The following is a 24,412-nucleotide window of genomic DNA, read 5'->3' as shown; positions in this document are numbered from 1 at the left end:
ACAGTAGAACCCCGCAAATCCGAACTAATTGGGGGAACAGCCTGTTCGGATTCCGAAAAGTTCGGATTATCCGTAAGTTGGCCTAAGAAGCTAAGGAAGATCATTTTTAAAAGATATGGTCTACCACCGATCCCTTTATGAAACTTTATCCGCACGTTTATGCCTCCAATCCTCCAATATTTTAAAGCTGAAAAATCTTTAGATCACTGAAATATTAAATCACTAACGCCAGTAGTTTTGTTTCGTCACGGGACATGGGAATTCGGCCATGTAAATGATTAATTTAATTTGTAATCTGGATATTGATTACACTATGTTTCTTATCTTTTTCAATGTTTTCGTTCATAGTATACCATGGGAAATGCGTATTATGCACATTCCTTTATTGATTGTGTTTAAGTTTTTATAAGTATGTACTATGTGTATTTATTTTTAATAAATTTCACATGTCCAAATTCCTATTAATTTTACATTGTTAAATTTTCTGGTTCTCTGTACATATAATAAACATGTTTTTAAATTTTTATTTTGAATTTATAGAATTTTTTTCATTTTCCGTTGGTTCGGATTTGCCGAAAGTTCGGATTTGCGGGGTTCGGATTTGCGGGGTTCTACTGTAATTTCTAAAATAAATTAAAACATTATGCTAGGCAGTGTATAGTATTTTTACTACAAAAACGTTATTACGTAGGTCAAAATTTTTGACGTAAGAGAACTGTCAAAACATTAGAATGTGACTTTTCATTATTGCCATATTTTTATAAACATGACAATAATGAAAAGTCACATTCTAATGTTTTGACAGTTCTCTTACGTCAAAAATTTTGACCTACGTAATAACGTTTTTGTAGTAAAAATACTATATATTGAAATTCGAAGAATGGACCTTGATAGTGTTACGTCGAAACGTCAAAATTTTTCCAAACACGTTATGTCTAGGTATACGCTAACGTGTACGCAAATAAAAAAGTTAGGTAGAATCGTTGATTGAGGTACAATATTTCAATCAACGGTAGAATTAAAGGTCATAACAAATATTTTTCTATCAAACAAACACTAAACATATCAAAATAGCGTGTATCAAAATATACAGTCACTGCCCACGCTAAATAGTCACTAGCTTGATGAAGTTTAACTTTTCTATTTGCGTACATTTTAGCGTGTACCTAGACACAACGTGTTTGGAAACCTTTTTTTGACGTTTTGACGTCACGACTATTGCGGTCCACTGGACCGTGATAGTATTATGCGATGTATTGTAAGTTGCCAACATTTGGTGGGTCTCATAAACCAGAGCTAACCTAAGTTTTAGTTTTGTTTATCAATTAATTTTAATTTCAAGAAGTAAAAAATAAAATACAATCACAGTAAACATGACAGAATCTGATTCAAAAATTGGGCGTCTAGAAGATGAAGCTTTAAAAAGGAAAGAAAGATTAAAAAACCTAAAACGTAAAAGGCAAAATGATAGCTCCCGAGATAATAACAAAAAGGGCGCTGAAGGTGAAGCCCTTCCTACACCATTATTTAGAAGTTACAAACCTATGAATGAGAGTTTGAACGAGTTTGCACTTAATCCAGCGGAGCCCGGCGATGTAACTACACAGGTATTTGTACTAAGGATTTCCACAGTTTTCACACTCAACCCTTGTCTTCAGTTCTTTCTGTTTTGCCATTCCTTTTCCTGCAGATTTCTTGTTTACATTGCTTCATCCACTTCATCTCTGAAGGATCTTCGAAGTCTGGCTTTCTTCCTATCGGGCTCCACTCTGTTATTCTGTTTATCCAACGTTTTTTTGTCTGCTCTTCTGACATGTCTGTACCAGGTTAATCTCTTTTTTCTGTGTAGTCTATTCTATCTGTTCTTGTTATTCTGCAGCTTCTTAGGAATTCCTTCTCTGTTGTTCTTATTTTCTTTTTTGTTTTCTTATTTATTGTCTAATTTTCACATCCATAAGTGAGGATACTTCTTGTCATGGTGTTATATCTGTACCTGGCAAGGATACAACACTATGTCCATTTTCGTAACTTTACAGAAGAGCAGTTTAAAACTTTTTTTCAACAAAAAGTGTTATTGCTGCAGCTATTTATTGAGATATTGAAACAATATTTTAATAGAACATTCTATCTATTGTAGTTTACTTAATACATTTGTTATAATAAAAAAAAAAATTTTTCGTGTGTTTTTTAACCCTTTTATGGACATGGTGTTGTATTCCTCTAACAAAGTTAGTGTACTGTATGTCTTAGTATGGGGTATTCAATAACAACTACAATACTATTTGATTTACAAAATTTATTTAACCAAACAATTCACCTTTACAAAAATACAAATAATACATCTATGTATTTAACCAAAATGGTATTTTAGGTACAAACCACTCAGACATCCTCAAATGAGTCTCCTTCTGGATAGTCACTATTGGTATTATCACTAGTGTGCTTTAAGTTTTTATAAAAATCATGGCAAAACGTAGGTACATATGGCAGTAATGCCAATAGATCATTGTACTTTTGTTGTGATATAGGTATTGGAGTTTGTGCTACCAGTTGCAAATCTTTTGGCAATGTAAGGTGTCGCCTTGGAGACCTAACAAGATCAATTTCCTGGTTTTCATCATTAAAATTACTTTTCAAAAATAGAGTTCCCATGCTGTTTTGTTTTACTTGCAGTTGAACACAGTTTGACAGAAGAACTTGTTGTTTATTGATGTCTCTCTTTCTATTAATAAAAGGAGGATTTTGAGATATTTTGACATCATACAAAGACCTAAAATTTTTAAAATCTTCTAATTCCATATTATGTACGGTATATTTCATTGATGTTTGTCTGACTAGCTGCTGCCAACCCCAGGGTGTTAAAATAGACTTGTTGTTAAGTTTTTTTCTCTTTCGCTCTATCAGCACATGGACAGTGTCCGCCTCCATGTGGGTGTGGGCCTTTAGTAGAAACTTCTGGGTGATCATTTTTACTTGTGGATACTTATTGAGTAACATTTTTATTCTGTCCGTAACAATTGTCTGACCATAGTATGATTTCTTCTATTTCACTGCCAAGAATGACGGTATCTGCCCATTTGAGTAATCCAGATCCGATTTCATTTCCACCAAGAGCTCCTTTGGATTCATCCCACATAATGCAATGGACTGAGAAATCAGAAGAATCATACGAGGTGTAATTTAATGTCCACAGTTTTATCTTATAGAAGCTCTTTGCAATTTGTTACAAGGGGTGATGGCAAACATTTTTGCAGATCACCAGTTAATACCTTAATGGCATTGTTAGCCATTTTGGTGTCCTTGCTTTTCAAATCATACCTTAATTTAGATTCATCCAGATGTCTATTATGTTCTTCTTCAACAGATTATTTTTCATCTGGAGTCAAATTATTGTTTAGTTTTGCTTGAAAAAAGTCACATGTGTCTATTTCTGGTGGTTTGAATTTAAAAGTCAACTTAAATTTTTTGTTGAACACATCATAGTAGAACCATTTTTTAGCTCTTAACATAGGGTTGAAATCATTGTTATTACAATCCTCTATATACAGTTCATACATTTTCTCTACATTCAGGTGCGTACCCAAATATGTACCGTAAATAACTTCAAACACACAGTAAATGGCAAAAGTACTACCTATTAGATCACTAATAATCTACTACTTGTCATCATAAAGAAAAGCAACTGTGTGCAACACTATGTGTGGCGGTAATTCACATGCGTAGAGGGATAAAACATCAAGTCTACATGGTGTTCTATCCCTCTAAGTAAAAATGGACTTAATGTTGTTTTAAAGGTCGCTATCTCCGTTAGCAAATGGTTTAGACCATAGTGCTCTATTCCTCTAAATAAGGTGATAAAAGTTGATTATTAATATGTGAAAATGTCAAAACTGAAAAAAAAATGGACTTAGTGTTGTATCCTTCCGAGGTACAGATATATTCTTCTTTTTGTTTTTATGCTGATGTTCTTATCCTACAGTGTACAGTACCAGGTTCAATTTTTGTATGCAATCTCTTGTTTGTCCATGTCTATTTTTTATATCTTGTTCCGTTGTTGTTTTGTATGATATTATGAAACCTAAATACTTGTACTTGTCTGTTCCTTTGATTTGGTTACCTTTGTCTATTTCCAGCTGTTTTATTTCTGTATTCTCCGATGTTAGGCATTCAGTTTTCTTTAGGTTTATTTCTGTCCCATTATCTGTATAGACCTGTTCTAGTTTTCTCACAATAAAACTAAGGTCATCTTCGTCTTGTGCGATCACTATATAATGGTATTTGTTTCTTACTGGTATACTCATTCCTTTGCACTTTCAAAGTCTAAATAATGATTTATTTCAGGTGAAAAACCAGCTAGAGTCTGCAAAATCCAATGTGGTGATTGATCAACTAGATGTCACATCATTGGCCCCCAGGAAACCAGATTGGGATCTTAAAAGAGATGTTGCAAAGAAGTTAGCAAAGTTAGAGAAGCAGACCCAAAAGGCAATTGCAGAATTAATCAGAAATAGGTTAAAAGAAAGTAAACAAGAAGATTTGGCTGCCATTGTAAATGCTGGAGCATCAGACTTATAATCTACAAATTTCAGATTGAACAGACTTTTTATATTTTTTGTTATATATTAGAATTAAAAATAGAAGTGATAATAAGATTTAATTGTATTGTATTCCCCTTTGCTGGTGAATTTTGTTATTCTTCTTTTTCTTATTTTTGTATAGACATGACTCTGTTTTTTCAATGTGCCTCAAGTAAGTTGTCATTCCATCGTTTTTGTATTGGGGAATCGTCTCTCGCTATCCTTACTACTCTATTTGTTATCATTTGGATTATGTGGTCATTCCATTCGACTCTTCTATTTCTTATCCGGTTATTAATGTTGTCCACCTTGCATCTCTGTTGTATATCTGTACTTCTAGCTCTGTCCCATCCTACCATCGATTTTTTGAAGGGTTTTCATCTCTGCTGCTTCTTTTTGTTCTCTCTTTAGCAGGTTGTGTTTTTACTGTGTAGGGTCATTATTAGTCTGATGACATTTGTAAATTCTGCATTTCTTTCATTTCTTTTCTGATATTTTTATTTCTCCAAATTGTTTCATTCTGGCAACATGTGGCTTTGTTTGCTCTATTCACTTGATCTTCCACTTCTGTTTTGAGCTTTCCATAGCTAGATAATGTGTTGCCTAGATATTTAAACTCCACCACTTGTTTTATTGTCTGACCGTCCAGCTCTAATTTATATCTTATTAGATTTACTATTATAATCATGCATTTTGTCTTTTTTGAGAAAATTAACATGTTAAATTTTCTGACGGATATGTTAAATTGGTGCAGCATACCTTATAAATAATCTTCACTTTGAGAGATTAATATTGGATCATCTGCATAGCAGATTATTTTAAATTATGTTCCTCCCATTTGATATCCTTTATTAGTTCTTATTTATTTTATTTTATCCATGATCTAGTTGATCAATAGAGGACTCAGAGAATCCCCCTGTCTTATCCCAATGCCGGCTTCAATTGGGTCAGTTAATTCATTTTCTACATTTACTTTTATTGTGTTGTTCTGGTATTTTCGATCGTTTTAGTTATTTGTAGCGGCACCTATCTTGAGCACAATAAATGGATAACATCCTTTAATTTGACCATATCAAATGCCTTCTAAGGTCCACGAAACATAAATGTTATTTTATTATTCTAGCTGTTCTATTTCTGTTCATTTATGAAAGCTTAGAATCCTCAAAGGAATAAGATGGGTTAAATTGTCCTGTATAAAGACAATTTTCTCTACTACATATTTTTTCTCAAATTTATGTTTAAGATGATGAGATTATTGATACGACCATTCTATCATGAATTCTGCTCAGAATTTTAAAGACTCACTTCGATTGACATGAAATATGCATAGGAAACATGTCAAAGAAGAAGCATTGTTCTTTTACCCCAGTGGTAAGTGCCACCCCTTCTCGGGGTTGAAAACCCGAAATCAATAAAGAATTAAATTTATTGCAAAAAATGTCAGACTTTTCTCAGTAAGTCAATATTTTCAAAGTTATTCACATTTGAAATTGTTGATTTCCTACCTAAAAAATTAATGTTTTTGGGTGGTTTTTCAAAAATGAATCGAAAAAAGTACATTTTACCAAAAATTTCATAGTTGAAAAAAAAACGTCTCAAAATAACAAGTCCAACGGTTTTTTGAAGTTATACTTCTAGGCACGATTGAGAGTAAAATTTCATAATACTGCGCACACAGACAGTATGGAGTTTAGTTGCTAAATCTTTCTAGTTATGTATAAATATATCAGTGCAAGAAAAGGTGTGAAAAGAATATATTAGTGTTTTTAGTAAATATATTTATTATAATTTTTGTGTCTTTGGATTTGTCTTCCTCAGGAGTAAGACGAGTATTATTAAAACATTTTATTGTATATTTATTATACTTTCACCTTGTCTGTTTGTTACCGTGAATTGTCATTAGGTACGTCCGAACCGATACAGACAGTTGTCGTAGCGTATTTGGTATAGCATTCAGCCAGAGATCAAGTCAAGTCGAGTCATTTATTCATGTCAATATACAAAAGTACTTACATACGTCGAAAAATAGTATACAACTTTGGTTCACAGATATAAAATACAAATATAAAAACACAAGATATAAAATACAAGTATAAAAACACAAGGCATAATATGAAATAATACATACATCAATTAAGACAGACACTTTCTGGGTTCCTAAGAATAAACAAAGTACAATTCAACAATTCACAACCCAGTTCCAAACATTAAAGATAAAATTTAAAAATTCATCACTGCTGTAAAATGCCTGGCCTGAGAAAATTCTTTAGTTGTTTTCTAAATTGTAAAGTTGGCAATTCAGTAATTTCAGTAGGCAACTTGTAGAATGTTAAACCATATCGAGTTTGGTCCGTCTCTACTTCTTTGGAGCCTGGTGTAGGGCAGTATTAAGGCATGCTTATTTCTGGTTTCATATTGGTGTACATCCTCATGTCTTTGATGACAATCTATATTTTGTTTCACATGAACAAGACTCTCCAGAATAAATAGCGAAGGCAGAGTCAGTATGTGCAGTGCAACAAATGCTTGCCGACATTCTTTCTGATAGGACAGGCCAGCAATTATCCTTACTATTCTTCTCTGAATACGAAAGACATCTTTGGCTCCAGCACTGTGACCCCATGCCAAAATTGCATAGCTGATGTGTGAATGACACAGTGCAAAATGGGCCTGTTGTAAAGTGAACTGAGATACACACTCGGAAAGTCTTCTAATCAGAAAAGTTGTAGTTCCTAACTTAGCAACAAGGGACCGTGTATGAGCCTTCCAACATAATCCTGCATCCAAGTAAACTCCCAAAAATTTTATTTGTTTGTCTGCATCTCCGGATGGAAGCTGTCTTGTTGAAAAAATCAAAGACTGGGTTTTATTGATGTTTAGAAGCAACATATTTGCTGCAAACCATTGTTCTGCCTTATCTTGTGCTTGCTTTGATGCCTCTATTGCTACCTTACAATCCCAATCTTTGCAGGTAATAGTAGTATCATCAGCAAAAAGAGTAAATGAACTGGTAAGGTCTATCTGTGGAAGATCATTAATATAAATTAGAAACAAAAGTGGTCCCAATATTGAGCCTTGAGGTAATCCAATAGTTATAGCTCTCTCTGCTGACCTCACTCTACCCACCTGCACACTCTGCTTTCTATCGGAGAGATAGCTGGAGATCATTGCATTGCTACTATCTCCAAACCCATATCTCTCCAATTTCCTGAGAAGCAGTTCATGTGAAACACAATCGAAAGCTTTGCTCAGGTCACAAAATGTAGCCGACAGATAGCAGCTCTGCTCAAAAGCCTCTTGAATCTTCATCACTAAGTCCATGACTAAGGAATCATCATCACTAAGATCGAGAGGTCTTGAGTTCAAATCCGGTGCAATCCTATACTTTTTTTTATTTTTTTGAAAGCAGTAAGCACAAAATTAGTTTGGTTAAAAAAAATTAAAACAAACTGTTTAAAGTATATTTATAACTTCTTACGTGCATACAAAGTACACACACATTCTTTTATTATTATTATCGTGGCTATAACCCGAGTTACAGTCTGATGAAAGAGTTTATTTGAATTAACCTGCAATCAAAATTTGAAATTCGGCTCACTGTTTTTTAAAAGTATTTACAGTGGAACCTCGATTATCCGTCAGGGCACCGGACCAAGGGTATGACGGATAATCGAAAATACGGTTAACAGAATATTAAAAAAAATAAAAATTCATAGTATTATAGTGACACAGATATTGACTAATAATTATTGTGCTGTGCGTTTTTATTTTCAGCTTGCGATTCTAAAAATAAAACTCTAAAAGCATGGTATCATTTTTTATCATTACATATTTAAATTGAAATTTAATCCAGAGCCCTGAATAAGAATAAAAATTATTTACATAAAAAATGCGGTGGTGGCATAACTGCACGTGTACATTTCAACGAATTTCGTTTGGCTTATCGCAAACAAAATGAATTTATGACTAAATTTTTACTTCTGTATACAATATAACCGTTGTATAACTAGACCTAGACATTGGCTAGTTAAACAATGATATAACTTATGTATGGACCCTGACGGTTAATAGAAAGACGGATAATCAAGGTTCCACTGTAATGACACTTGGATGACTAATCAAGATATTTATTATAAAACAAAAACTTCAGATTGTAGAACTTTTAACACATTTATTTACAACTAAAACATCTACAATAATTAATTATTTAGTAACTGTCATAGGCAGGGCCTTTGGCATATTTATTCTCTGATGTTCTCTCACCAGCAAAATGTTGACGGTGCCTTTCGTTTCGCATGGCGTACATTCTTTTGAACTGTTTTGTTTTTAAAGCACACTCTCTGAAGTCTTCAATCAGATCATCACATTTTTTTAAGCCCCTGTCCAATCCATAGGCATCTAGACAGTCTAAAACTTTTAATTCCATATCAGCACATTCTCCGTACCACTGGTGATTTACTAGAGATCCCGTTAAGTCTGTAAAAGGGGACTTCAACCATGGTGATAGGGCCATTATTGGATTTTTGCTAAAAACAGAGTATTGTGTTATATCATCATGTCAAATTTAATAATAAACTAAATATGGTTTAAAATTACATTAATAGACATTTAAAACCTTGGTATATGTATTTAATTACCTTCTAAGGATTTAAATGAATACAATGTGAATTAATTTTATTAAAATTAAATTAAAGAAATACTGAAATGCAACTTTCTGAAGTATTAAATGTCATTAAAATAAAATGGTTGACAACTTGAAAGAACTTCAAATTGAAATGGTTGTTGTTAAGCTATTCGGCCACATTCTGAATTAGCGCGAACTTCCATTGGCGGAGATTAATTCTCTCCTTTCCATGCGACTGTTCCTTTCAGCACCATCTTCTTACTTTGTTAAATATTTTGGAACAGAACTTTCTCTAAGAAAAAGTAATTTTCTTGGAAAAGTATTAAAAAACAAAATGTGTATGTAAATATACACACAAATATTTTTATTTTATAGGACCTTTAGCCTTGTTGCCAGATTTCAATGTTCTGGTCGTGTATTCTATGTTTTATGATTAAGTAAATATTTAAAATTATCGTAAAAAACTTGTTAAAAGATTAGTATATTTAAATAAAAAACTGTATAATTTGTGCAATTAAAAATATGTTTTTTATTTTAATTGATTTTAGTAATTTCGGTGTTCATTTTTAAATTGTGATGGATAAAAATGTAATTTTGAAGTCTGCTAACTTCACACCGGCAACAAAGGAAGAGGTCAAGGCCGCATTTGAAAAACACGAACGTAGGATCACCTGCATAGGGTTTAATAACATTAGGAGTACCGTAAATAAGAAAAATTTAATTTATTGATAAGTAAAACTAAACATTTCAACTTCATCCCCTGGTAATATGCGATAAAAGGCAAAATCCGCAAATTCACAAGTGGGAACGGTAAGTCATGAATTTTCGTAAACTAATAAAAACACGTCAGATGTTTGGTCTGGAATATACCACTATAATTTTACCAGTCATGTTCAACCTTTCTCTTTTGTCTTAAAGGTTTTTTTTAAATCTCTTTTCTATTTTAGTGACTAGGCTTAAAATTGTTCAGTAATCAAAATGACAATGTTGAGTGCAGATGCACAAATCCGATATCTGGTCCAGTGGTTCCAAGAGTGGAGTGAATTTCAAAGATCTGATTTTTTGCCGATATTGGCGGAAAAATATGCAAATAAAGCGTATGTCAACGGGATTATTAACAGTATTTCAAATGTTGATTGTAGAGACAAACCTATGTCTTTGTTTGAATGTAGAGTAAGTATTTCTTATAAAACATTTTAGAGGTTTTAAAAATATTTTTCCTATTTATAGACATACAAAAGTCTTTGTGTGGTATTTATTTGGAAACATACCAATTTACAAATATGTACAATGTACTTCCATGTCCACTGTTCTCATTTAGGGACATATTTGATAGGTATGTTTCATGATGTACCTACTTACTAATCATCTCAGAATAAGCTATTCAAAAAAATTAATTTTAAGTTTACAATTGGGGTCCGGAGAGCTCAGGTGGCAGTATGTATGTCTGACTTCCACGCAGGTAGGTCGGGGTTTGAAACCTGGCGCCAGCGAGAACATCTACGACATTTTTAAAATGTTTATAGGCCCCAGGTCAACTAAGCCTGAATAAAATAAGTTCTTCTTTTGGCATCATAACCCTGGATGGGTCTTTGCCTTTCTGGCTATGTCCTTCCACTCAGATCTCTCTTGTGCCCTTCTCCTCCATTCCCTTATATTCATGGTTTTCAGATCGTCCTCCACATCATCCAACCATGTCGTCCTAGGCCTTCCTTTTTTTCGCCTTCCTACATGCTTCCACTGTAATATCTTCTTTGTAGTTTTCATATCTTCTTGTCGCTGAACATGTCCCAGCCATGATAGTCATTGACTTTTCACAAATCTTACAATATCATACCCTTCATTCAGTTCATTAACCTCGTCGTTTCTCCTGATTCTCCATACGCCGTCTTCCTCTTGCACCAGGCCATATACTTTTCTCAGTATCTTTCTCTCGAATTAGAATCTACTAATCTCTCATTTCACTAAGCAAATTCTATTTTTATGCCATCATCCTCTATAAGGAAATTTTCATTCTTATCTGTATGTTGCACATTCAGTATTTCACTAAAATGTCTCTCCCATATATACTCTGGGCTAATTAGCAAAATACAAGGAAAAGTTATTTACCAGCAATTTTATTGCTGGAATCGAATCTTATGATCGTATATAATAATAATATAGGTATGCAAAGTCCGCAGATAGTGTGCTACTTTTTTTATAAACAAAATGGCGCCCGAAAATCGTGTTTTTCTCAATTTGTGCTCTATAACTCCAAAGATTTTAATTTTACACCAAAAATACTTCAATAAAAATCCACCGTAATTAAATTCTGCATAGAGACGTGTTTTCCGGATTTACTTGGACAAAAATTTTCCCTGGAAAATGTGGGCTTTTCCAACAAAATCTTTAATTTTCTACTAAAATTTTAGATAAGTAATTGTTTATCAATAATTAAATAACTTGGTAATATAAAAGCCCTTTTCGTATAGATAATAATTCCAGAAGCCAATGGAAATTGAACGAACAGTTTAGCAACAATTGAATTGTTAATTAAAAATTTACAGTCGCTATAATAACCACAATAATTATGATACATAAGCATAACTATGATTTTTGTATAATAAGACTCTGTACCTATCTAATGTACTTTACAGAGTTAAAATTGGATTATTTAGGCAGCCTCAGGAATATTTTAAAATTATAATCATTTTTTTTTCTTATAAACAATTAGAATATCTCAGGAAATATGAAATTAAATTAAATCATGAAAACGGCATTGGAAAAAAAGCGGCAGGATGCTTCTTTTAAAAGAAAAAAACGTTTAATTGTGATGAGTGGTTCCTGAGATACAACTGGTCAAAGTTGACCAGCATTTACGGCAAAGATATAAACAATAGGATCATAATTTTCGAACCATCACCATTTTAGTTTTGTCCTCTTTCTGCACACAAAACATAACATATATTATTATAATAAAAACTATCGATATTACGAGTGAAAATTGCCAAAAATAGCAAAATTTCAATCAAAAATTAGGTTGGAGAAAATGTAATCTCAAAGTTCAAAATCGGTGTACATTAAAAAAATGCATTTTCTCGGCTTCCCATGAAGCAATTTTCTTCATTATTTTTTTGTTCCCAAGTAACTCGAGTAGAGCCATCTAAATAACGCATTATTAAATGTCAAACTTGCTTTTGTTTTGTTATAATATATTAATTTATTTATAAGAAAAGAAAACTACATATTTTTTCCAGTTGTAGACTTTTTTTAGGTAAACTTACTACAAGTGTACCTTTTACCGTTAAAAACACAAATATTCTCATTTGAAAGCTGTATAATTATTTAAACAATCTTTTTTTAAACAAATTAAACATTTTTGTTATAATCCATAAATTAATTTATTATAACAAAACAAAAGGAAGTTTGACATTTAATAATGCGTTAGTTATATGGCTCTACTCGAGTTACTTGGGAACAAAAAAAGAATGAAGAAAATAATTGCTCAATGGGAAGCCAAGAAAATGCATTTTTTTAACGTATACCGATTTTGAACTTTGAGATTAAATTTTCTCCAACCTCTTTTTTGATTGGAATTTTGCTATTTTTGTCAATTTTCACTAGTAATATCGATAGTTTTTATTATAATAATTTATGTCACGAGAATTTTAAAGATATGAAAATTGGTGAGGAGAAAGAGAACAAAAATACAAAGGTGATGGTTCGAAAATTATGATCCTATTGTTTATATCTTTGCTGTAAATGCCGGTCAACTTTGACCGGTTGTATCTCAGGAACCACTCATCACAATTAAACGTTTTTTATTTTAAAAGAAGCGTCCTGCCGCTTTTTTCCAATACCGTTTTCATGATTTAATTTAATTTAATATTTCCCGAGATATTCTATTTGTTTATAAGCGAAAAAATTGTTTATAATTTTAAAATATTCCTGAGGCCGCTTAAATAGTTCAATTTCAATTCTGTAAAGTACATTAGATAGGTACAGTATCTTTTTATACAAAAATCGTAGTTATTGTTATGTATCATAATTATTGTGGGTATAATCAAGTATATTCAAATGGGAAATAAGCCACAATTTTACCTAAAAATGATTTTATTAACGTTTCGACGCCCAAGTCGGGTGTCATTGTCAAAATACAAAATAATACTAAATAAACAAAAATGTTGTTGCTTAGTAAAAAATTCTTCTAATAATTTATTTAATCTGACTCATTTATATCGGCAATTCAGACACGTATTATACATTTTAAAGTAGACGACTTTAAAATGATATTGCCAATATTGATGAGTTGCGTTCCTGGAACGACTTTACTAAAAGATAGTTCATTCGATTACATGAAATCAATCCCAACTCAAGAATATCCGCCACAAAAAATCATAGCATGTGATCTGTCTTTAAAAAGACAACCAAATGCAACGGTGGCACTGAAATTCTCGCGTTAGAGATTCCATAGTAAATCACTAGGGAAAACCAGGAAAAAACCTCGTGATACTATCCCGACATCGTAAGTATTTGGGTTTACATTTAGTTTACTCTCAAAACTAATACCAAATTCTGGATTGATATTTTAAATAATACTAAAATACTAAATATGTACTAACTCGATATGTTACTGATTTACTAATTGTGGTATTTTCTTTCTATTGACTTTTTCTTTAATATGGTTTCATTTAGCATAATTAGAGCCGCTTCTTTGATTTTCCTCTTTTTACTATCTGCTTCTTTTAGGACTATACTTGAATCTCTCCACTGAACTCTATGTTCATTATCCCATGCGTGTTGACATATTTGAGATCCATCAAATTCTCTATTTTTTATATAAGACTGATGTTCATTTAATCTAATGTCTAATGGTCTTGACGTTTCACCTATATAAAATTGTTCGCATTCACAAGGTATTTTATAAATACAATTCTTTGTTCTTTCTTGTTCACTGTTAGGTTTAGTTTTAGATAGAATAGATCTCAATGTGTTTGTTGTTTTGAATGTTGTTGATATGTTGAATTTATTTCCTATTGTTTTAAGTTTCTCGGATAGTCCTTTTACATATGATATTGATATTTTCCTCGTATTATTTCTTGTGAATGTTGTAGGATCCCGTTCTAAGTTGTTCTGTTCCATTCGATCCAATCTTGACAATTCCTTATTTATAAACGATATGGGATAATCATTTTTTAATAAAACAGATGTTAACAATTGTTTTTCTTCTAAAAATGAATTTTCGTTAGAACAAGTAATTTTGGCTCTATCATATAAGGATTTAATGATTCCCTTTTTAACGTTGATGTTATGATTTGATTTGTAATTGAGATATCTGTTGGTGTGTGTTGGTTTTCTATACACTTGAGTCTCATATCCAGTATCCTTCTTTGAGACCAAAACATCGAGGAAAGGTAGGGTGTTATTATATTCCTTTTCCATTGTAAACTTTATTGTCTCTTCAATAAAAGGAGGAAGTCAATAGAAAGAAAATACCACAATTAGTAAATCAGTAACATATCGAGTTAGTACATATTTAGTATTTTAGTATTATTTAAAATTTAAAATATCAATTCAGAATTTGGTATTAGTTTTGAGAGTAAACTAAATGTAAACCCAAATACTTACGATGTCGGGATAGTATCACGAGGTTTTTTCCTGATTTTCCCTCGTGATTTACTATGGAATCTCTAACGCGAGAATTTCAGTGCCACCGTTGCATTTGGTTGTCTTTTTAAAGACAGATCACATGCTATGATTTTTTGTGGCGGATATTCTTGAGTTGGGATTGATTTCATGTAATCGAATGAACTATCTTTTAGTAAAGTCGTCCCAGGAACGCAACTCATCAATATTGGCAATATCATTTTAAAGTCGTCTACTTTAAAATGTATAATACGTGTCTGAATTGCCGATATAAATGAGTCAGATTAAATAAATTATTAGAAGAATTTTTTACTAAGCAACAACATTTTTGTTTATTTAGTATTATTTTGTATTTTGACAACGACACCCGACTTGGGCGTCGAAACGTTAATAAAATCATTTTTAGGTAAAATTGTGGCTTATTTCCCATTTGAATATACTTGATTATAAAAATGCCACAAGAAAATAGCTTCAGAACAACATTGTGGGTATTATAGCGACCGTAAATTTTTAATTAACAATTTAATTGTTGCTAAACTGTTCATTCAATTTCCATCGGCTTCTGGAATTATAATCTATACGAAAAGAGCTTTAATTATGCTAAGTTATTTAATTATTGATAAACAATTACTTATCTAAAATTTTAGTTGAAAATTAAAGATTTTGTTGGAAGAACCCGTTTTTTTTTTTCGGGGAAAATTTTCGTCGAAGTAAATCGAGAAAAACACGTCTCTATGCAAAATTTAATTACGGTGAATTTTTATTTGGGTCTTTTTGGTGTAAAGTTAAAATCTTTGGAGTTATAGAGCAAAAATTGAAAAAACACGGTTTTCGGGCGCCATTTTGTTTATAAAAAAAGTAGCACACTATCTGCGGACTTTGCATACCTATGATATACAATCATAAGATTCAATTCCAGCAATAAAATTGCTGGTAAATAATTTTTCCCAAAAATGGCCTATTCACCGATAATCTGCCCAGACTAATACCCATCTCATTTTAATATATACTGTACTCGAATGTTTTCATGTATTTTGGTTCAACTGATATAAGGACATAGAAAGTGGAAGGAAAGAAAAAAAAATCTTTCTTACTTTAAAAAAAAATTTTTTACTTTAAAAAAAATTTTTTAGATGTAAAATCAGATTCATTCACAAATATTGTGTAGCAGATTAATAATTATAGATTTTTCCTTCTTCCTAAAGTGCCGTCTCCTCAATGGAGGTTGGCTACTACAATTGCAAACTCTTCTCTGTCTTCAGCTGTTCTTATTAGCTGTTCAAAATTTAGCCCTGTCCATTGTCGGATATTTCTGAGCCACGATAGTCTTTTAACTTTTTTAACGATGTTTTAGGTGAAATTATTCAAAGAATGGTTTATACACTGGACCACTGAACAAAAACAAAACTTTCTTGCTCAAATATCTGACATAGATTCAGTTTTTGCCGAGAAACTAAATGAAGAAATACAAAATGGTGTAGTTGTTCACGAACCACACCAAGAATTAAACGGAGAGGATATTTTGGAAGACTAATAAAATTATTAAATTTTTATTTTTACATACATCTCGAATATATTATATTATGCACTGAATATTATTTTACTCTAATATCTAAATCAATTTCTGACTCTTTAAGTTGTTTGTAATAACTTATACTTGATGATATGCGAATAGTATTTAATGTGATATTTTTCTAGATGGTATTTATACTAAATATAGTTTAAAATGTTTATAAATTTATAAACGTATGTTATTTATATTGAATTATCGTAAGAAAAATGGCAACTATCTTTGAAACTTAGTATATTTGTTGGTTAGCATTTTCATTCTGTTTTCATCACAATAAAAGAACTTTAGTAAATTAATATTGTGTTTTAGTTATTTGGTATACCTACTTTAACACTAGAAGCACCAGAGCGGTCATTTTGACTGCTTTCTATTTTTGACACTCTGTTTTACTCATTAATAGTTATTTTAGAAACTTGATAATTTATGACTTTTTCTAGATCTATTTGAAGATTATAATTTCTTTTTTACAGCTACTTAGCGGAATTACTTTTTAAAATATGCTAATGTCTACCTAGAAGCACCAGAGCAGTCATTTTGACTGCTTTCGCTTTTTGATCCTCTGTATTACTCATTCATATTTATTTTACAAAATTTATAATTTGGGACTTTAATATTTATTTGAGGATTATAATTTCTTTTACAGGTACTTTTACAGTATAATTACATTTTTAATATAGTTAACATCTACCTAGAAAAATTGGGTAGTAATGACAAGGTATTCTACATTTTGTTCTATTTTTCTGGGAAGTTTTTACTTATTTTATGTATAAAATGCATCGAAAACATTTGTTATTAGGTAATTAATTTGAGTATACTGTTTGCAAGTGCGTGCTCAATATGTATTTTGATTTTTCATTGTGATCTTTCTCTTTTCTGCTGTTATCACGTCTCGTCGATATTTGACTGAGCAATAACTATTGGATTGGAGTGGTTACAGAATTTATCAGATAATGAATATGAAGTAGAGTTATGTGATGAAAATATATCCAATAATGAAGAAGACGAGTATATGCCTGATAAAGTTGATCAAGGACATTCATCGGGTAGCGATTCTGCATTAACTGCTGTATAAATCGTGCTTAAATAATTAAATAATTCATTTAAATTAAGTAAATATGTCTTTTATTATTAGTTATTAACTCAATATAGGTTTTTATCAAGTAAAAAAGAATTCAAAAACGGCTGGCAATAGAAATTCTAATACCCGTCATTTTGACCGCTGCAGTGCTTCTAGGTATGCAGAAATGTTGGTGCTTCTAGTGTTAAGCTATTTTAAGTAAAGTTTGTAAATCTTGTTGTAGGAGACTACTAACTCAGTGAGCTTTATGAGTGGACTGTTTTTAGCATAGGGTGAATTTAAAATAAAAAATAACAGTAAAAAAAACGGACCTTAAAGTAAATTGCAATGGAAAGATTTCCTACCTTGTCAATTCTCGGTGAACAATCTTGAGCAGGCCTGCTATTCTTTGTACTGCTATTGTTGAGTTGTAGAAATCACTCGCGAGGATTATATTTATTTTCTATACACTTTTCGGAGTTGTAAGTGACTACTTACCAAGAGAGTTGGTTGGCGAATGTCTTTGTTTTTAAAAGTGATACGAGTAGGTAGGTAATTATATACAAAAAGGTTTTTACTTAAAAAAAAAGATAAAAATGAATACTCACTGAATTATGTATTAGCCTACTCGTATATACAGTGTGTCCCAAAAACTAATAAATAATTAGAAACAATGGAAATAATAAATTCTTTCACTAATAATTAATTATAATATTGAAAAAAAAAATTAAAATATTCTTTACAAAAACAAGAAAATTAAAAATTGTTATTCCTAGTGGTGTGGCCGAACAGAAAATGGTTGACTTCAATTAGTGCGGTCGTAAATATTATTAAATTTATCTGACTTGGCCCATTGTTAAGATTGGTCCGGAGCGATAAGCAAACGAGGTAGACAGAGTTGGTCTTTTACAATTAACACTGACTACAGTCGGAAAAATGAAAGAATACCCATGAAAGATCATATCAAGCACATATTTTTGGATTTGCTGCGTTTTTCTGTAAATAACAAACGAGAGAGATAGATTATTAAGTGTTGTCTACAAAGCAAAAACGTTATCCAAGACATACGCAGTTACATATTTATAATTGACAGAGTGAGACGGTGATACAATTGTTCAACGTAGTTATATTAATTTAGTAGAAAATTTAAACTCACATTTGACTATTTCTGTACTTCTAATGTCATTCTTAGAAAAACATTCAACATCAGTAGAGATAATAATTGTATAAACTACTATTCGAGTTGGTCAACTATAACCTGAAAGATTCAATTTCTGTCACTTTGACAGTGAAACTGGGTTAGGTTCGGAAGAGTTTATAAATTTTAATAATCAGTCGTATTTACTTGAATAAATTTCCTGTTCGGTCCAATGATTGGCGGTCGCAATAGCTTCAAATTGTCTAAGATATATGGACCAAGAGGACTTTCCATCGAATGGTGGTAATTTGAATCTCATATTATGCGACGTTTCGTCTCTCGGTAGTTCATCTTTCACTACAGGATCTAACGCTGCTGCATTAACTGATGGTTGTACTTTTGTATCGGTTATCATGCTCTCTAGTTGTTTGATCTTTTCTTCTACGGTCTCTACACTTTTCTGCATCTTATCGAATGTTCTAGAAACTTCTTCAAATTTCTCGTCATTCTGTCTACAAACGTCTTTAATTACTTGAGAAACACTTTCAAATTTCTCGTTGTTCTGTCTACTAACTTCCTCAAGTTTCTCGTTGTTCTGTCTACTAACTTCCTCAAGTTTCTCGTTGTTCTGTCTACTAACTTCTTCAAGTTTTTCGTTGTTCTTTCTAGAAGTTTCATCGATCTTTTGAGAAATGGTTTCGAATTTCTCATTATTTATCTTAGAAGTATCATCGATCGTTTCAGAAACAGTTTTTAATTTCGATAAGATTGCTTGTTCTGCTGACTGGAAGTGGAACGTCTCTGGATCATCTCCGTTCTTCGTTAAGACTTCCTCGAGTCGTGCTTGCAGGACTATCTTGAGCCCACTGCTGTCCAGATCCCGTTCCTCTAGCTGTTCACGGAGCTGTTTTACCGTAAGTTCTTGTAGCAACATCTTTGGTCGGCACACACGTACTTTCCGAAATGTCTTTTAAAAGTCTTTCCGAATACCGAACAATCAACGCACTTTTATTCCCGACGAATAAATTGCGCGGTTGTTGGAAGGTCACACGATAGTCGGAGAGCTGGCTTAGCCCGGAATGATCGAGAATAACGACTAGGATATATAAGGCATAATTTTTGTGAATAGAGTTTAGTCTTAAGCTAAAGTTTGTAAAGTAAACTTGTATAAATAAATAATAAAGTCGTAAATAAATACCCGAACGCTCGTTTTTGTTACAGTTGGTGTCGGTGTTCGGTTAACTTAGTGCGATATAAATAAGTGAATTACAGAGAGACTTTAAAAGACTTTTGAACTTTATTCGTCGGGAATAACCGGAGTGAGTTAATTGTTCGGTATTCGGAAAGACTTTTGGACTTGCTTCTTCTGTTTCATTTGAGCCAGCATATGGTGCAAGACGATTTATGTGAATAACTTTTGGTTTACCGTTTGGCAACTTCTTAATTCTATATATTACGTCATTTATTTTCTTCTTAACTTCATATGGACCTTCCCATTGTCTTTGCAGTTTAGGACATAAGCCTCGACGACGTTGCGGATTATAAAGCCAGACAAGATCACCTACTTCGAAGCTTTCATTCTTGCATCGAGAATCATATTGATCTTTCATTCTGTCACTGGCTATCTGGATGTGTTGTCGGGCAAGTTCATGAATGTTGTTCATTCGTAATTTCAGGCGGTCAACGTAGTCTTCGCCTGCAACATGTTCCTCGGAAGGTCCGCAGCCAAACTCTAGGTCGCAGGGCAACCGAACTTCACGACCCAACATCAGGCAGGTTGGTGTTTGACCTGTAGTTTCATTTACGGCCGAGCGGTAGGCCATCAGGAATAAATGAATGTGTTGGTCCCAATCTCGCTGATGTTCAGATACAACTTTGGACAAGTGTTTACCCATCGTTCGGTTCATCCTCTCGACCATCCCATCTGATTGAGGATGCAGGGGTGTTGTTCTGGTCTTATTGACACCAATCAATTTACAAACGTTTTGGAAAAGAGCTGACTCAAAGTTTCGCCCTTGGTCGGAGTGGATCTCCAAGGGAACACCAAATCGGCTGAAGAATTCTTTAACAAGTACCTCTGCAACGGTAGCAGCTTCTTGATTTGGTAATGCATAGGCCTCGGTCCATTTCGTAAAATAATCCATGGCTACCAGGATGTATTTATTTCCAGCATCAGTTTCTGGAAATGGACCTGCAATGTCGATTGCTACTCTTTCCATAGGACTGCCAACATTGTACTGTCTCATGGGTGCTCTCTTTTTACCAACTGGACCATTACCGGATGCACACAGTTCACATTTCTGGCACCATCTTCTTACATCATCTTTACAGTTCACCCAATAGAACCGTTCTCGAACCTTTTGCAGAGTCTTCGTAATACCAAAGTGTCCACCTGATGTACCGTCATGCAACTGACGAAATACTTCTGACACTTTACTTTTAGGTACAATCAACTGAGGCTTAGATTCTGTACCATCATCGTTCTCAAAGGTTCTGTACAGAAGATCATCTTTTAGTATCAGGCAATTCCATTGGCTCCAGTAGGCCTTGACTTCCGGACTACATGCACTAATGTTTTGCCAACTAGGTCTCTCACCTCGACGCATCCAATCCAATACTCTTTTTATACATGGATCGTCTTCTTGGGCTTCTTGTAACTGTTGTGGCTGCCATTGCTCATTAACGACGGTAGTTCGTCTCACAGGGCAAAGCTGTTCATCTACTTTAAGCCGGTGATTACAACTTTCACTGCATGGCCGTATCGAGGAAGCATCTGTATTTGAACCAACTCTTCCAGCCCTCTTCATGCGTCTCTTCGGCATCGTGTCACGAATCACCCTCCGTACCATTTCCACCAAACGTTCATCTTTTCTCTTATCGCCTTTTTCCACGGTTATTACTCGATTGTTTCGTGAAGCTTGGCTAGCTGCTTCGTGTTCCAAGGCAATAGCAAGTGCTTCATCTAAAACTTTCGGTCTTGCTAGTCGTAAAGCTTTCTGTAGTTCATTATCTTTCAGCCCATTGACGAAGGTATCTACTGCAATTTCTTCTAAAACGCTGTCTGGCACCTCTGGATAAGCCAACCGCACCACACGAGCCACATCTGCTTCAAATTCTTGCAGATTCTCACTTGCTCGTTGACTTCTACTTCGCAGTTGTGCTTTGTATACTTGTTGTAGATGGGCATCTCCATAGCGTTTTTCTAGACGAGTGAACAAGGTCTGGTAACAATTTTCTTGACCCTTAGGAATTGATCTTAATATATCTGCAGCATCACCTCGCAAAGCAGCAGTCAAGGAAACAGCCTTTTCCTGTTCGGTCCAATGATTGGCGGTCGCAATAGCTTCAAATTGTCTAAGATATATGGACCAAGAGGACTTTCCATCGAATGGTGGTAATTTGAATCTCATATTATGCGACGTTTCGTCTCTCGGTAGTTCATCTTTCACTACAGGATCTAACGCTGCTGCATTACGAATAATGATTATATTCGAGATGTATGTAAAAATAAAAATTTAATAATTTTATTAGTCTTCCAAAATATCCTCTCCGTTTAATTCTTGGTGTGGTTCGTGAACAACTACACCATTTTGTATTTCTTCATTTAGTTTCTCGGCAAAAACTGAATCTATGTCAGATATTTGAGCAAGAAAGTTTTGTTTTTGTTCAGTGGTCCAGTGTATAAACCATTCTTTGAATAATTTCACCTAAAACATCGTTAAAAAAGTTAAAAGACTATCGTGGCTCAGAAATATCCGACAATGGACAGGGCTAAATTTTGAACAGCTAATAAGAACAGCTGAAGACAGAGAAGAGTTTGCAATTGTAGTAGCCAACCTCCATTGAGGAGACGGCACTTTAGGAAGAAGGAAAAATCTATAATTATTAATCTGCTACACAATATTTGTGAATGAATCTGATTTTACATCTAAAAAATTTTTTTTAAAGTAAAAAATTTTTTTTTAAAGTAAGAAAGATTTTTTTTTCTTTCCTTCCACTTTCTATGTCCTTATATCAGTTGAACCAAAATACATGAAAACATTCGAGTACAGTATATATTAAAATGAGATGGGTATTAGTCTGGGCAGATTATCGGTGAATAGGCCATTTTTGGGAAAAATTATTTACCAGCAATTTTATTGCTGGAATTGAATCTTATGATTGTATATCATAGGTATGCAAAGTCCGCAGATAGTGTGCTACTTTTTTTATAAACAAAATGGCGCCCGAAAACCGTGTTTTTTCAATTTTTGCTCTATAACTCCAAAGATTTTAACTTTACACCAAAAAGACCCAAATAAAAATTCACCGTAATTAAATTTTGCATAGAGACGTGTTTTTCTCGATTTACTTCGACGAAAATTTTCCCCGAAAAAAAAAAACGGGTTCTTCCAACAAAATCTTTAATTTTCAACTAAAATTTTAGATAAGTAATTGTTTATCAATAATTAAATAACTTAGCATAATTAAAGCTCTTTTCGTATAGATTATAATTCCAGAAGCCGATGGAAATTGAATGAACAGTTTAGCAACAATTAAATTGTTAATTAAAAATTTACGGTCGCTATAATACCCACAATGTTGTTCTGAAGCTATTTTCTTGTGGCATTTTTATAATCAAGTATATTCAAATGGGAAATAAGCCACAATTTTACCTAAAAATGATTTTATTAACGTTTCGACGCCCAAGTCGGGTGTCGTTGTCAAAATACAAAATAATACTAAATAAACAAAAATGTTGTTGCTTAGTAAAAAATTCTTCTAATAATTTATTTAATCTGACTCATTTATATCGGCAATTCAGACACGTATTATACATTTTAAAGTAGACGACTTTAAAATGATATTGCCAATATTGATGAGTTGCGTTCCTGGGACGACTTTACTAAAAGATAGTTCATTCGATTACATGAAATCAATCCCAACTCAAGAATATCCGCCACAAAAAATCATAGCATGTGATCTGTCTTTAAAAAGACAACCAAATGCAACGGTGGCACTGAAATTCTCGCGTTAGAGATTCCATAGTAAATCACGAGGGAAAATCAGGAAAAAACCTCGTGATACTATCCCGACATCGTAAGTATTTGGGTTTACATTTAGTTTACTCTCAAAACTAATACCAAATTCTGAATTGATATTTTAAATTTTAAATAATACTAAAATACTAAATATGTACTAACTCGATATGTTACTGATTTACTAATTGTGGTATTTTCTTTCTATTGACTTCCTCCTTTTATTGAAGAGACAATAAAGTTTACAATGGAAAAGGAATATAATAACACCCTACCTTTCCTCGATGTTTTGGTCTCAAAGAAGGATACTGGATATGAGACTCAAGTGTATAGAAAACCAACACACACCAACAGATATCTCAATTACAAATCAAATCATAACATCAACGTTAAAAAGGGAATCATTAAATCCTTATATGATAGAGCCAAAATTACTTGTTCTAACGAAAATTCATTTTTAGAAGAAAAACAATTGTTAACATCTGTTTTATTAAAAAATGATTATCCCATATCGTTTATAAATAAGGAATTGTCAAGATTGGATCGAATGGAACAGAACAACTTAGAACGGGATCCTACAACATTCACAAGAAATAATACGAGGAAAATATCAATATCATATGTAAAAGGACTATCCGAGAAACTTAAAACAATAGGAAATAAATTCAACATATCAACAACATTCAAAACAACAAACACATTGAGATCTATTCTATCTAAAACTAAACCTAACAGTGAACAAGAAAGAACAAAGAATTGTATTTATAAAATACCTTGTGAATGCGAACAATTTTATATAGGTG

The 24,412-nt window shown here is 32.7% G+C and overlaps 3 protein-coding genes across 3 annotated transcripts; 2 read left to right on the top strand and 1 right to left on the bottom strand.

The window, feature by feature from the left end:
- The first annotated feature begins 1,249 nt into the window (after positions 1-1,249).
- Positions 1,250-4,652, top strand: LOC114325385 (coiled-coil domain-containing protein 12). Its single transcript, XM_028273448.2, has 2 exons — positions 1,250-1,607; positions 4,342-4,652. The coding sequence occupies exons 1-2, from the start codon at positions 1,374-1,376 to the stop codon at positions 4,573-4,575; spliced, it is 468 nt and encodes a 155-aa protein (XP_028129249.1). The 5' UTR covers positions 1,250-1,373; the 3' UTR covers positions 4,576-4,652.
- Positions 4,653-8,734: 4,082 nt separating this feature from the next.
- On the bottom strand, positions 8,735-9,381 carry LOC114325387 (uncharacterized). The gene is made up of 2 exons (XM_028273449.2): positions 9,215-9,381; positions 8,735-9,103 (listed from the first exon to the last, which is right to left on the bottom strand). Exon 2 carries the CDS (start codon positions 9,088-9,090, stop codon positions 8,785-8,787), a length of 306 nt encoding a protein of 101 aa, XP_028129250.1. The 5' UTR covers positions 9,091-9,103; positions 9,215-9,381; the 3' UTR covers positions 8,735-8,784.
- Positions 9,382-9,828: 447 nt separating this feature from the next.
- On the top strand, positions 9,829-16,692 carry LOC114325388 (uncharacterized protein C14orf119). Its single transcript, XM_050654403.1, has 3 exons — positions 9,829-10,011; positions 10,149-10,374; positions 16,181-16,692. Exons 2-3 carry the CDS (start codon positions 10,180-10,182, stop codon positions 16,358-16,360), a joined length of 375 nt encoding a protein of 124 aa, XP_050510360.1. The 5' UTR covers positions 9,829-10,011; positions 10,149-10,179; the 3' UTR covers positions 16,361-16,692.
- The last annotated feature ends 7,720 nt before the right edge of the window (positions 16,693-24,412 follow it).

This window comes from Diabrotica virgifera, chromosome 6 (genome assembly GCF_917563875.1).
Source record: "Diabrotica virgifera virgifera chromosome 6, PGI_DIABVI_V3a".
NCBI classification, from domain to species: domain Eukaryota; kingdom Metazoa; phylum Arthropoda; class Insecta; order Coleoptera; family Chrysomelidae; genus Diabrotica; species Diabrotica virgifera.
This window is presented reverse-complemented; position numbering and strand designations above follow the sequence as displayed.

Bases quoted from the DNA above. Each gene is read 5' to 3' on its own strand.
- LOC114325388 (XM_050654403.1), top strand. From the start codon at position 10,180: ATGACAATGTTGAGTGCAGATGCACAAATCCGATATCTGGTCCAGTGG. The intron at 10,375-16,180 runs GTAAGTATTTCT...ACGATGTTTTAG, and splicing joins TGTCTTTGTTTGAATGTAGA to GTGAAATTATTCAAAGAATG.
- LOC114325385 (XM_028273448.2), top strand. From the start codon at position 1,374: ATGACAGAATCTGATTCAAAAATTGGGCGTCTAGAAGATGAAGCTTTA. The intron at 1,608-4,341 runs GTATTTGTACTA...GATTTATTTCAG, and splicing joins CCGGCGATGTAACTACACAG to GTGAAAAACCAGCTAGAGTC.
- LOC114325387 (XM_028273449.2), bottom strand. From the start codon at position 9,090: ATGGCCCTATCACCATGGTTGAAGTCCCCTTTTACAGACTTAACGGGA.